At 39.8% G+C, this 17,666-nt stretch overlaps 1 protein-coding gene across 1 annotated transcript in view; it reads right to left on the bottom strand.

The window, feature by feature from the left end:
* Positions 1 to 16,982, bottom strand: part of pdia5 (protein disulfide isomerase family A, member 5) — a 58,478-nt gene extending 41,496 nt beyond the window's left edge. The window contains exons 1-3 of the mRNA XM_083921002.1: positions 16,903 to 16,982; positions 7,293 to 7,419; positions 4,094 to 4,181 (exon numbers count right to left, since the gene is read on the bottom strand). Coding sequence (XP_083777128.1) covers positions 4,094 to 4,181; positions 7,293 to 7,419; positions 16,903 to 16,968 — 281 coding nt within the window. The 5' untranslated portion in view covers positions 16,969 to 16,982. The remainder of the gene's footprint in view (positions 1 to 4,093; positions 4,182 to 7,292; positions 7,420 to 16,902) is intronic.
* Between the last annotated feature and the right edge of the window lie 684 nt (positions 16,983 to 17,666).

Genomic DNA, 17,666 nt, shown 5'->3' with positions numbered 1-17,666 from the left:
CGTCAGAGCATCGGGACTGAGAAGCATCTGTAGAAATCCAATTGGTTTAATGTGCTTTTTGTTTTGCTTTTTTTGCGGCCAGGCTGTCTGAAATCAATCTGGATACAATCTGGATAAGCCAAAAAAACAATTTGGGTTGGCAGTCTGAACCAGGCCTTTTGGTTTATCAGAGGTCAGGAGGGTTTATCAGAGGTCTACATGCTGTCTGATTCACTTAATGCACAACCAAAAGTTTGTTTTTCTCTATTAATGATGTTTTGGCAGATGTAGTAGTTAAGTGATGACTGTATCAGAGCTCAGGTGTTAGTTTTGTGGCTCTCATCATTGCTGCTGTTGCTTATGATAAAATCAAGGTTGTCAAAAATATCCACATCCAAAAAAGTATGAAAGTACTGGAACTATATCAAAAATGCAAGCCAAGGCTGTACAGAAGAAACAACGGAGAAAGAAATGTGTGTTGGTGTGTTTATGTGTTCAGTCACTTTTGGTTGTTAAGAGAAAATAATTATCCTATTTAATGTGCTAAGGATCTTTTTTTTTATTTTGCCTTGGCATCAAAACAATTATCGAGTAATTTTTGTTTAATACTAGCATTGCATCAAAGTTTACAATTCTGGTTTTGTGAGAACCTTTGATAACATTGTACTCAACAGGTTAATTGCATAGATATAGGAACATGGCAGCATTAAATGTCAGTATGACAGAGCAAGAAACCCAAGCAGTCAGGATTCAAACAAATCTCCAATTCAGCCAAACTTTGGGAAAGAAATAAGCAGCAAATGCAAACAGTAAAATTATAACTCAACAGTCTACACTGTTTATTTACAACCTGCTGGATTGTCTTCACAATTCCCTTATGTACCTAGATCCCAGGAATGACTTTCTTATCATAACCACTAGGAACATTGTCCAAACCTGTGAAAATATCTTATAATGAACCACTCTTATAGCACACTGAATAATGTTTGAAGCTAAAACGTTCATACTGTCTTTGTGTGTCCTTTACCAATAAATCAAATGATTTTACTTGTGTGACAGTATTTTCGTCAAAATAATACTTGACGCAATAAGGTGGTGTTGTGTGAAATGTACCTTTAAGATCATGCGATTAAGATTAAGAATCAGTAAAACAAAGATATATAAGGGCTGGAGCCAAAGCGTTGCATTCGGTCAAAGTCAACAGAGCCCCTTTGTAAGGGATTATTAATGGATTCATCATGCAAAGAGGATGAAGCCCTGCATGCCATTTAATTATTATTCTTCCAAAACACAAATCCTAATCCGTGTTGTGCTTGTTTGTGCTCTGCTATTCCCACTGAACCAGACAAGACCGTGTTCCTTACCATGTCATTTGTCTGCTCTAAATTCCCAGAAGAATGGGAGCAGGGCACCACAGTACTGTACTCCCTTCCTGAATGAGATCATCCCTCCCTCTGGTGGATCCCAGTTGGCCACCACTCAGGTGCCTGTCATCTGTTCAAAGTGTGTCATTCTGGCCTTTGCGGCCCTCTTGCTTGGCAGGGCTGATCGTTCTCACGCTGTGATATGCGTTCTACTCTCCCTGTCCCTCTGTCCACCCTGAGCTCACAGCTGGAGCTTCGATTTGGAAGCTCCAGCCCACCGGCCCATTTGAGATGGTGGTGAAATATGCAAAGTAGCACAATGCTTCTCTACAGAGCCTGGCACCGGATCCATGTGTCCTGCAGTGATGAACCCGGCTCGCTCTAGCTCCCCTGGCAGGGATCTGGACTAGTATAAATCTCTGCTTAGCATTAGCACACTCTCTAGCACGCTGAAGATGTTGGCAAAGGAAAAGAGAAATGATACCATACTCTCCCAGACAAAAACAGTAACTGAGTCAAAAAGTAAACAATAAAATCAGGACACGTATCATTGAGTGTCTTTGAAGAGAAATTTGCACACCAAAACTACCTTTTGAGTTTAGTTTCTCTTCCTTTATGCATGTCCATCCGTCGATCCCGGATAAGCTTGAGAGAGAATGTGAATGCTCAATGAGCACTAGATGTCAAAGGGGAGTTACAGCCTTCCCCAGTATCCTGTTTTATGATACATTATTTCCTCTCTGGTGAAGAATTCGGTTCATGCAGTTGATGGGTTGACAGGTATAAAAAAAATAAAATAAAGTAAGTGGAACTGAACACCAGGAAGGGCAGGAAGAACAACAAGCCAAAGCTAGTTCACTGGGGAGCAAAGCGAGCTGTGCTTAGAGAAAACAATTCCTGCCGCTGTCTTGGGAGTATGGAGCATTTGCTTAATGTAAACACTTCCACAGTATGCGCTGGAGATGGATGTGCTCCAGACAGTCAGATGACAGATGTATTGTTCTACAGGAAAGTGTGTGTGGAGTGTGAAAACAAAGAAAAGTAATCATTTGTCCATATGACTAGGGCTGCAACTAATGACCTTTACGTTCTAATGAAAATCTGTTGGTTGTTTTTTTATTAATCAATTCTTTGATTTGACAATAAAATGTGAAAAAAAACAGTGAAAAATACACATCATGCTTACTGCGATGCTTGTTTTGTCCAATAAATACCAAAGTATTCTATTTACAGTGATATAAGGTATTGAACCTCAATATGATTTGTTGGTGTCTGTAGCACTGAAACTGTGTCAAGGAGGTCTGCGACTCATTATTTTCAGCATTGATTAACTGTTTAATAACTTGGTCTATGAAATGCTTGAAAATTAGCAGCTCAATTTCCTAAAGTTCAAAGGGACATTTTCAAATAGCTTGTTTTCTTAATGTTATATTATATTAAATAGACCATTAGATTTATTAAAGCTAGAACTAGAGAATGTTAACTTCAATTATTCAGAGACTTTTTAAAATAGTTGCTAATTACATCCCTGTCCACCAAATGTACAGTATGTTTCTGCTCACGTGTCAAGTACCTAAAGTCGGCATTAAATGTCTGATCAGATGTTGTCTTGTGTACTTTGTCTCTGATGAGTGAGCTCCTGATTTAAACAATAACTGTGCCAATTTGAGTTTGGGTTAGTTCAAGTTCAAGTTCACTTTTATTTATATAGCACAGTTAAAAAGACCTGTAACAGTCATACAAAGTGCCTCACAGAGCAGAGACAAAAACAAAATGAACGCATGTACATGAAAAAGGAAAACATGCATTTCATCACACATACACACAAATGCATGTAGCACCTGCACATATGTTAGTTATTCACAGTTGTATGTAGGCTAGGTTCTGTTAGGGGTCCATGTGTTTAGACATTTACAATTTGTTTTGAAGAAAAGTTTTTGTAGAAAAGCAAGATATTGAAAAAGCAGTTTGTATCTGTGCCAAAACGGTATTGCATTAGCACTAGCCTTGAAATACCTAGCCTTGGAATCAACTTATAGATTAACTAATCATTTCAGCACTCAGGCTAAAGCAAGAAGTTGTTCTGGAAGTGATGTGTGCAATGTATTGGATTAAGTATTACATGAATTCAAAACTAATCTATGCCTGAAATCAGGCATGGTGCCTGAAAACGGGAAGCCTTGAGCCAAAACCTCTTATCAGTGAAACGTACAACACTCAAAGCCCTTTTGATGGGAGGCTTACAACAAGATTTAAACAAAATTACTAACAGAAAGATACACAGAATGACATGAAAAGTAATATTTTCATGTCATCTTTAGGGGGCATAGAAATACCACACAGCATTAAGCCAGTGCATTCATTATCAATCATTTACTGTTTTAGGATGAAAACGTTTACTAAAGAGAGCTGAAAGGAAGAACCTAATTGCTCTAAAGAGGTGCTACACATTGGATCCAAAGCTTCAATTGCTCCAATAAGTAAGTGGCCTGTGATTGCAGATTGTGCCCTTACAATAGAACCAAAGTAACAAGGCCGTTTATACCCCGCTGGAAAAGCCATAAATTGTGCAGATGGATGTCAGTAGAGACATTCTTGGAGGTGTAAATTGCTCTGCCTCTATAACTGCTGTCAGAAAATTCCTTGTACAAAAAAAGACCATAATGTGGAAAAGGACAGGGAGTCAATGTGCGTGATGGAGGGAGCAGAAGTCCAACATTGTGTTTTTTAAAAATCATCCCATTACTTACCCACAGTTGACCCAGGCGATAGTTCCTTGGCCCTTTACTGTTTGAGCCACATCTGATAGCAGTTTCAGGTGGGAGTCCCCTGATGTAGCTACAGAGAGAGAAGGAACCATGGTCAGCCTTGATACCAAAACCGTTCAATAGCTCAGGACAAGCCCAGAGTCACTAGTAGACACTGAGGACACTGTCATGTCAGACACAGCAAAGAGGAATTGAGTTACAGTGGAGCTCAGTGTCTTACTAAAGCACCAAGTACTAAAGAAAGAGATCACCGAGTTTGGGATGGAGGGGTGACAGAAGAGGGTTTTCTAATACCTTTCACTGGATGAGTTCAGGGAGGGGGTTTAAGTTACATCAGCTTTCAACATCTTACAATAGTGTGACTAAGCAGGGGATGGGAGGATTATATTGCGGCACAAAGCCTCTCCTGAAGCACACCAACTTCTCAGCAAACGGAGGAAGCACAGCAGGCATGTTTTGGCAAACTATAATTTGTACCTGCTGCATGCTGCTTAGTACCATATTCTGAGCCATGATGGTCATCAAGTGTGAACTCATTCCTTGGACGACATGGAGAGTTCATGAACACTGGAGACTTGCACAATCTACCGTGTCAGAGAGAAAATATAGCTGAGCTATGCAGTTCGCTCTCTGTGTTATGAAAAAGGTGAAACCAGTGTAATAAACTGTACCAGCTACAACAACACACACAGTAATATTACTGATTTTCATCAGACATGGCAAGCAAAGTAGATTCCTGTGAGTAAAGTAAACAAAGTGGAATATTCTAGTCCTTGTGTAACACAATACATAATTTTTATACTCGCCCAAACCAAATAAGTGTTATTCACTGTATAAAGAGAAAGATTCCTATCAACACTCCAGGACTAAGCTATATTTAGATTTAGGGACACTGACATGACTCCCAACGGCCCAGCCTCACACAGGGTCAGTAAAGAAAACATCTGGCCATTCAGTGTCAGTTTATTGCCATGTATGGAGTAGATACTAGCTGGGGGAATATCTAATAACCCCACAGTTGAAGTCAAATGTGTGCTAACCAGAGCAAAGCTCAACAGGGATGTGACTGACTGCAGAGGGTCAGGGGCTGGTGATGGGTAAGAAACCAGGTAAGACTGTCTTTACAGTAAAAATGTCTGTGTGAAGCTGCAGCTAGTGATCAATCTGAGCCCCTGCTCGATACGTGGAAGACTTATCTAATGACCTAATGAAGGCTCATACGGGCCATGAATTATGAAACTAATAAATCTGTTCTGCTACATCGACATGCCTGCTGAGTGCATTCCACTGCTTCTCAGAAATATGAAATGCATATGAAAATGGAATTAAAATCTACTGGTGTGCATTAAGGGTTCCCGGTTGGAAGAAAACGCAGCTCTATTACAGCTGTAAAGTGTTTTATTTTCTATTTAATGACTACTCTTTGATTCTGTAATATAAGTATTTTCAAGTTCATTACTGAGATAGAACACTGTGATCATCCCTTTGGGGCAGGTAGAAGGCTAAGGACTCAATCAGACAGCGTGCGTTTTGCAGGTAGAAAACGTGAGGCTCGTCACTCTGCCTTTTTATAAGGTGCCCTGATCTGCGTGCCCAGCTGCGTCCTATTGTCATTCTTGCTACTAGACAACCACCAAATCACTCCTCCACAGCAGTTGTGAAGTTAAATGACGTCAGGCACTTTTCTGATCTGAGATCAATTTTTTTCCCACTTGAGGCGTTCAGGGCACTCCTGTAAAAATGTATGGCACAAACATGAGTTGCTCAGCAACGCAAAAGCAGAGAGCAGAATGCTTCACTCTCATTTAAAACAATTACTACAAGCTGCCCAAGGCTGCTAAAGCCTACTCTGTCTGACCAGGACCTAAAGCTGTACAAAACATTATACATTTTAAGATACCGTGGGGAAAAAAAGTTTTTTATTAAATTGATTATATCAGATTTGTGCAAAGTGTCACTGTGCAATTGCATTTTCGTATAAAAGAGGGTGACCAAAGGAATTCTAATTAATTCTGTGTTTTAACCATAGAAATAGAATTTATTCTCTGGTTTAATGCCACATTAGGTGTTTGCAGTTATTCTGACTCATTGGACCTCTGCTGGGTTGAAGGTGGGTGGAGCTTCAATGGTTATTTATGAGGACACAAATCTCCAACTACCAATAAGAATTTTATAGGTGTAATTAGTCCTGCCTTAACAGATGCAATAAAGCTAACAGGAGACTTGGGAAGATGTCAATCAACGACAGTAAACACACCCACACAGTACTGAGAACAGGTCTAATCAGCAAGATAACTTAAAACCCCTGTGTGGCTGTTCAGAGCCTTTAAAGCGAATTTTGCGACATACTAATTAAGACAATTAACTGCATTAATACATCACTAATACATTTTCTTACACTAGCTATGTGAATGTGTCCATTGTGTTTGTACCCAATGCTAGAATTGTTGGGATGACTGTGTTTGTACTGCACTTGCTTAAGTATTTTGTGCATTTTCTCCTGTTTCACAAATTATTTATTCCTTAAAAAAGATGCAACTGCTGTGTCTTTCAAACACAACTAAATGCTGTAGCGGTGACTGCTGCTAAGTGAGTCACTTTGAAAATGTGCATTTCACACTCACCTTCTCTGATTATAATTGCCTGCATTTATGCACTTTTAGAGTACAGAATGACATCAGCACTAAAAGGTAACCTTGTTCTTCACGAACTAAAAGCATGGCAATTTTGATCTAACAATAACATCACAGCATGTACATTTAAAAGGGATATTTTTCTAGTTGCTTGGCATGTTGGCCAACATATTGTATGTCTATGAGATACATCATATGTGATATTAGATACAACATCAAATGTTGTTTGTTTTTCCAGTGTTTCACAATGACCTCTACAGCGACAAGCCGCTCGAGAGTCATTGAGATAAAGAAGTGTTATCCATGAGCTCTTACTATACTGATGTTCTGGTCGGACCGCTGTACCTGCCTCCTGTCTTACAAGAAACAATGGATGCTCAACCATAAGTTTATGCTGCTAACATAAGAACATATGTATAGTTGACAGCAAACAAAACTGTTTTTTTCTTGATATCGCCCCCTTATACCAGGCATATATTCTGGTAGAAATCTAGAGCCTGATACAAAAAGGAAAAATCCATTATGAGTGGATGTCTGTCTTCTCTAACCTGTCTTGGTGTAGACCACCAGAACGTTGGTTCTCGTCCGGAGCAGCTTCTTGAAGTCTTTGTGGTCGCTGACCTTCTCTATAAGAGGAGACACCTTCACCGCCTCGAGAACCGGCAGCAGCCACACCTGGTGAAACACAACCATACAAACACAACTGTTACCAAATCATATGCGTGATGTGGCTTAAGTATTTAACGCTGGCGTCAAATATCCGGTCAGATGACTTTACTTTTCATATTCATTTCCACTTGTACACAAGTAAAATGAAAAGTAAATGGGCAGATTGCAATGAAACTGAACATTCATGCTCCCCAGACTTTAACATTGTTGTTTCACCTATTCAATCAATGAACATTACTCTAGCCCCATACTCAGGACAAGCTTTATATTTTTAGCCACATTTCTGTACGTCCCTACGCTGTTAATTCTGCCTGACAAGTTTATACTGTTAGTTGTAATTAAATTTCAGGGGCCACTGCCAGGGTTTGGACTTTAAGACTTGTTATAAAATTAAAATGTCACAAGCTATGTCGGAAATAAACATATAAGTGAAATGAGTTTGATGCAGAGAGGCAGAGCTACAATCTGATAACACTGCAGCAGTCCAATGCACTCAATTGAATAACAATGTCCGGGGCCAAGAGCTATACCTGTATATCTCTTTACTGTGGCTCATAATGACATAAACAAAACACTGTTTTAACTTTACACAGGGGTGGAAAGCTATAAGGGAGCTTCAACACAGCATTTATATAACTGATCTCTTTTCAACTATGGCACAAACAGGACAGGATGTTGCTTCCAGTATAAACCTGTACTAAAGGTGGCATCAAAGAAAGCAACAGGTGGGTACATCTGCTTCATTAGTCAGAATGGCTCCTTTGACTTTCCAAGCACTGGTAGCTGGGCTGATGGTGTGAAACACCTAATATGGCAAACAAAGCCCAAAGAGAGGCTCGCACTATAATCAACGACGACTAATAAAAAAACAAAAGTGATTACATTCAAGCCGTAGGAAGTTAATTCGGTGCATTTTAATCGTCTCAGTGCCATCACCATTCATTAAAAAGCTCTTCCTTTCTGCCTATGGAGAACTAAATTAGACACCAAACGTCGTCTGCTCGCTCAGCGGATCCTGTCTGATGAGTGACATCACCTGGAATGAAAACAAGCACCTGTCAGGCTCATTTTCTAATTTTAATTCACAACCGGGTGCTCTTCTGAAGTTAGGCTGATGGGAATCTTAAGACAGTACACTTTGCACATCAGTAAATTTCTAAATTAACAAAGAGATGCAAAAGGGCTCAGAAAAGGATGAGCAGACGACTGAAGTGCCCAGTTACACACACATATACCACATATTTGAGGTCAATTCTCAGACTTTGTAAGTATTATTTGGGTTTTGTTTATTTTCATTTTGTCACTTGAAATTAGTGCATGAGTCCCATTAGGTGGATGGATGACAACAAAAGATAAACACAAGCTGCGTCAGTATTCATTTTTAGACCCATGACAACCACATAGCGACGTGAGGGCTAATTAGAGATTGGCTAGGTGACACTTGTCTGCATAGGCAGGCATTTAGTAGTTATGAGAGTGAGGAGCAGGGAGCAAGATTAGGCTGACTTACTTCTTATCCAAATGAGATAGGAAATGTGATGCCCGCCTAGAAGGATTAAAATGATACAAACTGAACTTAATTGCTTAGTCTTTCCATAATTACATTCACTACATTCGTTCTTCTGGTACAAACAATGGCGAGCTGAGGTGGCTAGCTATCCAGCTTTACATGGTGCCTATGGCATATACTGATGAGGGAAGGGGAAATATACAGTAATGTGGTATAATATTTTACAATACAGAAAAGTGAATCATGAAGCTAAAACATAGATTTCCAATGTCAGCTAAATTATGTTTGTAAATGTCTTAACTTTGCTTCGCTTATATGAAAAATGGCACAATTACATAGATTAACACTGTAAACACAACCTCATGCTGGAGTAGACACATTTCTAGATACTTCCTGTAGCATCAGATACACCCACAGTCGAGGCAGCTAAGAACGACACCGATGCTGTCGTCAAGCCAATATTTCTGATGGCTGTGATACAATGTGTCACTTCTAACAACTGAAGCATGCATCATCTTTTAGTGGCAAAGGAACAATAATAGAAATAACTAGGACAACAGCTTCCCCAGGAAGCATCACAAATGACAGGCCCATTCAGAAGAACTGCACTGCTGCCGATTAAAACCGGAGTTTTATTACAATGAAGGGCACGCACAGGCGGCTAAAATAGAAAACATGAATGAGGCAGAGCAGTTTATGTTATGTAGATGATATGGAGGGTGGAAGTATCAGTAATTTCTTGATAGTAAAAATAGTTGTGATGAGAATCCGATTTATTGTGCTCCTTCCTTCTGAGGCTGCTCGCCTTGTACTCGCCCTGTAAATGAATACGAGCAAGTGATGATAAACTACAGAGCACGACTCCTTTTTTATCAGATCACAGCCGTTTTAATCAAAACACTTGTCGAGTTATCTCTTAATAGTTCAGTTCGCACGCAATTTCATCACATGGGTTTTCTTAAAGATGTTTCTCTCTTAAGGAGGCGACAGGATTCATAACCTTGAATCCAGGATAAACGCATAACATGTTTGCACAATAAACCCTTGAAAAAGTGAATATTTTGATTCTATGTCCGTCCCACGTTTAAGATAGTGTGACAGCTATGAAATTTGAGTAAATAAAACAAAATGCAAGAATAAACACCCCTTTTACATACATTTTTCCTCACTGATGACAAGTATATTTCAAAAATCTATTCAATGCTATTTATAGGTTGCAGCTCTGGGGCCTCATTGTATATTATGTTCCACTTAAAGCTCTTGTAATTCATCAAACCCACACAATGTCTCAAAATGAAGTGGAGTGTACCAAATGGATTCAGTAAAACCAAACATTTGCATATTCCTGGATTCAGTCTTGCACTAAGTGATGGTAGTGAAGGTCAGTTTCTATGGATTCACAGAAAAAGTGCCCCTTTCTTACATCCAATCCCCCCCAACTCACTTTCACAGTACAATCTGGGTTGATGTCGTCAGATTGGGTGATCATAGTCATAATTCTTGCCGTGACTTGGCTGAAACCGTGGGACATGACAGACATGGCACATATGTCTTCTGGATGGGACTAGGAATCAACTTCCAGGAACAAAAATAAACAATAGTTGTGTTTGATGCTGGCTGTAAAAAAAGAAACGACCTTTCCCCCGTTTCACAGTTCCATCTGCAGTCCCGACATCTTTATCTTTCACATCCTTCCTCTTTCACTTTTCAATAATTACAGCTATTGGTTAGAGTCAAAGTTGTGAGAGAAGGAAAAAACAATTCTAACAACCTAGTCCTTCCATCTGGATGTGAGTCACTCCAGATAAGGTGCTGGGTGTCATCAACTATGAACCACTACATGGGATATAAAAAATCACTTGATGCAGCCGTCACCTATTCTCTTTCTTGATTCGAGACCCTACCCTAATCAAAACTGCCTATGTCAATGTCAAATTCACGTTTTTCTTTTTTTAATTTCACCAAATAATTTCACTTTCATGAACTGAGATCCACTGTATAAAGATGCATGGAAGAGCTCTCATGAATATTGTTCAGTTATATTTAGGGTAAGTTACAGAGTTATGTTTTAGTTTCACTTGAGGACTACATCTTTGCTTCGATGAACAATACAGAGAAACCCCACCAATAACAACCAATCACAGAGCCATGTAGCATGACAGCTCCAGGGGGCTTTACTCACTCTGCCTGCACTATCTTTCTCTCTTATCATTACCTTCCAACACACACTACAGTGGGACAGCCTTACTGGTACAACATAGATCAAGGGAGATGAGACACATGGAGGACAGCAGCACAATTTGATGAAAAACACACAAACATTTTTCACATAGTTACATCAGGGCTCCTTCACGAACGCTAAATGAGCGAGAGGAGCACAAAGCATTCGTCTCGCATTGCCAGACCCATCTGCACAGTGCTGTGTCAGCACGAGTTAACATTCTGGGATGGGGGTAAAAAAAACATTCTGGCTTCTCTGTATTTCTTTAAACCAATCACAATCATCTTGGGTGGCATTGATGGTGCCTTTGCAAAATAGAGAATGCAGAAGGGAAGGAGAGTGCCGGCTTTAACAGGAGGCCAATGGCAGGCTTTATCCACAAAAAATCTGTATTCTTCTGTTGTATCTTTATTCTTGAGGTATTAATAACAGCAATATTTATGTTAAAGTATTCTAAAACAGCTTTTAAAATGACCACAGTTGCATCAACCTCTCTATAACAGTAAACAAACACTGAATATAACCTCTGAAGGTAGAATTCCTTGTAGTGTTATTGTATTGGATTGCATTAGTTAAAGCAATGTGTGCCTACTAAGCTGGGTGTATACACTGACACTCTATAAATCTGTGATAAGCCAAGAATCGTACATCGGCCTGTCAGTGTATAAAGTAAGGCAGGCTCATAACATTAAGAGTTCATCAAATATACCCCTGTAAGACCTAGAGTGTCAAAATCTGGATTCTGTTCAAATGCCACAAAAGCTGCCAGCTTTCTTTGATGGCGGTCACAATAAGATGTCAGCTTAAATGTCAACTGGCACGCTCTAAGTGTGACCTCTCAAAAAATCCATTCTCATAATTGTAATCTAGCTGAAACTCTTTCATCATCCATCATACCCCAGCCATGTATGCGTTAACACATTTTGTGATTACATGACGCAGTGCAGGATGAATTGAGATCCATTATTCGGAGGGAAACCATTAGTACTTTACACATGGACCCTCCTTATCTGCCATAAAGGTATGTCCTGCCACGTTGCTGTAAAAAATGTGGCGCTTACTAAGTAGCAGGTGCCCAGCCCCTGCCTATGAGCCCACACCCTCCATCTGCTGTGACAAATCTGCTTAAGAATGGCCTCCACTTCTAGGGGCAGAACTGAATCAGCGAAAATCAGACCCGTGTTTGTCAAGCACCTGCCTCGAGTTTCGTCGAACTAATGAGGCAGTCAGGTGTGCGTTGGTGTGTGTGCGGACTGGCTGATTGTAAAGGAAGCTATACAGCATTCGATAACACACAGAGTGCTGAGTTAGAGGCTTCTGAGCTATCAAAAGCAGAGGAGCAATCAATTAGCAGCTTTAGCGACTATCCGATTGCAGCTATCAGCGATGAAAGTCAGGGGAGCGGTTCGGTCTGCCCACCATGTTACCAAGCTGCTGTTGTGGGATATTGCTTATCCAATCTTTTTTGATACCCACCAAAATGTGTCAGCAGAAATAGACTGTAAGAAAAAAGATCAGGTATTAAAGATGGTAATGGTAATATTACCAAATATAATAATGGCCTATATAACCCTTATACACACAAGCACACCACTTGTCACATTCAATCATTCACACTGACTTTCACACACTGATAGCAGAAGCTACCTGGCCATCATCTAATCATTCACACCCATGCCCATGAAGGTGTCTTGCCCAAGGACACGACATGCAGACAGGAGGAGCTGGGGATCAAACCGCTGGAATTCTGAGCAGCCATTAAACGTCTAGTCATACTAACAGTCGTGTTCAATTATTCTTTAATCAGACAATCATCCTTTTAACACTAGCATACAAAACTGTAAACAGACATGAAAAAGGCCTTTATCTGTTTGGCAGTCAGTGTGAAAGCAGGGAAAAAGTAACATTTCCCAAAAACAAAGCCCATCAGCCATCAGGAAATAAAATCTGTCTTGGGGGACAAGTCGATTAGGGACACTCCTCCCTTGGCTGCTAATCCTGTTTATTCTGTGAATCTGTAGAGAAAATGTCACTGAAAACGGGCAAGGTCACACATATTGATTATTTTGGCCTGAAAAAAAAACACACAGAGGCAACATTTTGACTTTACCAGCCATGGTCAAGTAATACATTGTTAATCTGGTGTGTGTTTGTGTGCAGGACGTTTGATTAAATTGTTTTGACAGGAAGGCCTCAAACCCATCCAGACAGCTGCCCTCTAACAAAGTGCTGCAGTGGTGGAGTGACGCCACCCCGAAATAGGTGGCTGGTTTGGTACTGGACATTTTTTTTAAAGTGATGTTAAAGAACCAGGTCGATAAAAAGGTAAAGTACAAAAAAAAAAATGGCATGTATTGACAAAAGTTTACCGAAACAAAGAGAACATCAAACAAATGAAAACTGCAGTCTAGCAGCAAGCTGACAACTCCACCCACTCAAGTGAATGACATTTTCTCAGCTGCACCTATCTGGAACCTACCACATGCTTAGGTACCTTTTTGGCGCGCTAAACTGGGCAAGCATGCAAATTACACAGATTAATTAAATTACCATGAATACAAGACATCCAGGTTACTGCTGACATCACAATATATCTATGGATATCCATACCAACGAGCACCGCAAATACTATACGCACATTGTCATTTACTGCAGAATAATCTTACCTCTCTTCCTAGATCTTAACAGTACCCAAGCTCTTCCGTGCTGAAGGTATAATTAGGCAAACCTTTTTGCAGCTTGTGTCATTTATACACCTTCATTGATAATGGATCAAATAAACTGGAATACTGGAGTGGGATAGATACTGAAGCAGACGCAAAAACAATTGTTAATGAGAAAGGCAACCTCCTCACAAGTGGTTCCTCTTTATCACCTCCATACACCCCACAGAGCATTATAGTGTACTGTATAATAGTCCATGCAGCATCATAAGTCATCATCGTGTTAAGTAAAGTGAAGTACATATTGATGCATATCTGTAATAACGCATGCTTCATCATGTTTCATCATAGGTGGTAGCCAATGCAAAGTGTAAGGCCTTTTTAATGCATTTAAATTAATCAATGCAGCGTAATAAGTGATTATTATCCCAGACACCAAACCGTTAATAAACCATGCAAATTATGAAAAATATGGTATATCTGCTTTAGGAACCTTAAGTTATGAAACCTATAATTTGGTGTTCTAATAACCCATTAATAACTGTATGCAGCCACTATAATATCTCACTTTAAATGCATTACACTTAACCACCAACAATGACACATCATGATGAAGCATGCATTATTATAAATGCATCAGTATATATGTACTTAATTTTAATTAGCTTTAACACATACGATGATAACTTATGTAACTGCATGGACTATTACAGCATACTATGAGACCTTACTACAGTTGTATGAGGTGAGCATATGTCGTCATAATGTATTATAAGCCCCATCAAGCTCTGGTTATAATCAAGAGCATCCATAAGACACTTCTAATCTACATCTAAGTCTCATTTATAATGTTTTTAGGCTGTAGTACATCTGGAAGCATTGTGTGGCCTATGAGTGTAGTTATGCAGCATTATGGTTATAATTTATGATGAATGCTCTCATAACACACTGTAGATGTGGTAAGATGTCGCGATAATGATATTTCATTATTAGGGCTACCGCTGATATAATTAATCTCTATCATTTGATAAATCTTTTGGTGTTTTTTTTTTCCCCGTTGAACCAATAACATTTGGTCTAAAATCCTAGAATTAACAGGTGACATCTCCAAAATGCTTGTTTTGTCCGACCAAAAGTCCCAAACATAGAGATATTTCACTTTAAATTAAACAGCATGATAGTCTAATCTAATTGTTTTACAACTTGTCACAATGTTCACATAGGATTTTAGATTCTAATGCTAAAGACGTCAATTAATGCTGATCTTATTTATGTATACGGTTGTTTGACTGTGAAGGCTTAGCAATAAAATATTAAATAGGATTAGTTTACATGCGTTATATTGTCCAAGTCACTTTGGCCCCCTAATACTGGGGTACTGTGGGCGAAAGGGCAGACCGTACAACCGTACAGATGCGAGTCATCACCTCAACCTCAAAAGTCACAATTGAATTTGAGATCCGGTGACCTGCGGCACATTGGCAAACTATCAAACGGGTGTTTCTGTCCAAATACAGAATGCACTGTACATACACAGCTGAGCTCCACCCTCGTTTGCAAAGGCTCCTGTGCAGCTTTTATACTCTGTTGCCAGTTTATTAGGCACACATTGCTACATGAAGGTAGGATTTATTGCAGGTCTTTTTGTAGATTTAGCTAGGTGTGCCTCATAAATTTGCAACTGAGTGTATGTCATAACTTTAAACGTGTTCTCATCACTACGTCAAACACTTTGAATTGCTCTTACCTAAACTTAAAACACTTTCAATTTCCCAGCTTGGGATCAATAAAGTATTTATATTCTATTCTTTGAAGGAGGCTGATGGATATGGTCTAAAGCGCCTGGAATAGCACAAGTGGACCTTGTGTTTAAAATACTTACCATAGACTTACATAGTGCTTTAACTAATTTAACAAGCAACAACAACTAAACATTTGCTGGGTGTAATTAATATTTCTGTATGATTTTTTGGGGAGAAATCTGGACTTGAGCAACTTCATAGAATAACCATTAGCTTACATTGCATGGCCAGATGTAACAGCCTGAAGAAATCGTTTATGTCTCAGGCCATCTAACTGTTAAATGCCCACGATGACCTCATCACGGGCTCATGTAGTGTTGTTCATTTTAGTGTTGGCATACCATAAGTTTCCTGATTTAATTTGATGCATTCATATAGTTTATTAGGTTTATTTTCCCCTTGGGGAGTGTGCTTATTATCTGTGTGTTCTGGTTTAACCTGGCAGGCTGCAGAACACACTTCTCCCCTGGGACAATAAAGTTGATGTTGAAGATTAATAGGTAATAAAATTAATTGTGAGCTCCAGCCCTTAAGCTCTGAGCCATATGCGCAAGTGACAACAGATTTCATTCAGGGGATGTGAGTTGATGCTGCCTGCACAATTCAGTTTGTACAGTCACATGACATGGAGAGGATCATGCACTTCATCCAAAGGGCGCTGCTGTTTTACACGGATAATACACTGTAGCTCACACCCACCCACCGGTGCCACACACGTTCGCATGAGTCGTGAAGTTTTCAACTTTCAATTCCCGAAACAAACTCTGAGGACTGAAATAGATGGGTTTCGGTGGCCGTGAGTCATGCATGGAAGACATTAAAAACAGGAACATATTGTTAAACAGACGTTTAAGTGTAGGCTAAGCTAGGTAAGTGGGCACTCGCGCTGTGTTGAACGTTACGGTGTTCGCCGGACGTTCACGTTAGTTGTGGCTCACACAGGGGAGGGACCCCGTGTGCACAGGCGACCGTTGACCACAAAACCACTCCGTGCAGGCACTTAACGCTACATTTAGCTACATTGTAGCTGCGCTTCCGACAACCGCACACCACTCACACTATTACTAATTAGTTACATTTGAGCACCTTGACAAGTTGAGTCAGGGGCTGTCAACTTTACCTCCTGCACGGACAGGCTTATGGGAGACGCGGTGAAGAGCGGATTTGGGATTTTTTTTTCCTACCCTCTCTCCTGAATTCCTTCCCGGACACAAACAACCCTCCGCCCCGCAAGAGAATGTGACCGCGTTGCTCTTTACCGTAACACACAGACAGAGGTTTGGTTTGACTCACCAGCAACAGCAACATGAACATTTTCGCCTCTCTCATCCGACTCCCGTGGCAGTTCCTAGAGGCCATGATGCCGTTGCCACGTCTGGATACGCATGCGCAATACGGGTTTTCCACGGATTCTTGGGCGCAGCGCAAGGCTCTATGGGGGATGTAGTTGTTGAGGAATATTCGCCCCCCTCCAACCAAGCCAGATAGACTACCCCTTCCCTGTTTGGAAAGCAATGAGTTCACGTACTAGTTAGTCTACATGCTTTTGTTTTTATCAGCATAATGCAGCCATATTGCAAGACAGTGAATCACACAAGAGGGTAATTAGTAAATTGGTTTGTGATTGAACGGCTCTTAATTTGCTCTTTTTTTTCATTTGATTACAGCTGTGAAATATTGTCCATAGCTTCTCAGTTATGCAATGCTTGGCTAATACGCCTTTGCAAATAAATGCACAGAAATGGTAAACTAATTTGAAAACATGTTTTTATTACAAAGGCATAATCTAATATGTACAGAACTAAATATAGAATAGAATAGACATTAATGGACATTACATTTCGTTACAATGTACATCTAAATGAGGTAAAAAACAAAACAAAAGAAACAGTATAAATAAGTTCTGAATGGAAATTGTTTGTACTGATTGTTCATCACAATCTCCAAAGTCATTCCTACCTGTTTATAGCCGACATGAAACCACTGATAGAACAAATTATAATAGAAAATAAAACAATAGACTAGTGGGTTGTTTATGCAGTATCAAGGTGGTATAC

This window comes from Echiichthys vipera (assembly GCF_963691815.1).
Source record: "Echiichthys vipera genome assembly, chromosome: 10".
Lineage (NCBI taxonomy): Eukaryota > Metazoa > Chordata > Actinopteri > Perciformes > Trachinidae > Echiichthys > Echiichthys vipera.
The sequence above is the reverse complement of the archived record's forward strand: the minus strand, read 5'-3'. Positions and strand labels throughout refer to the sequence as shown.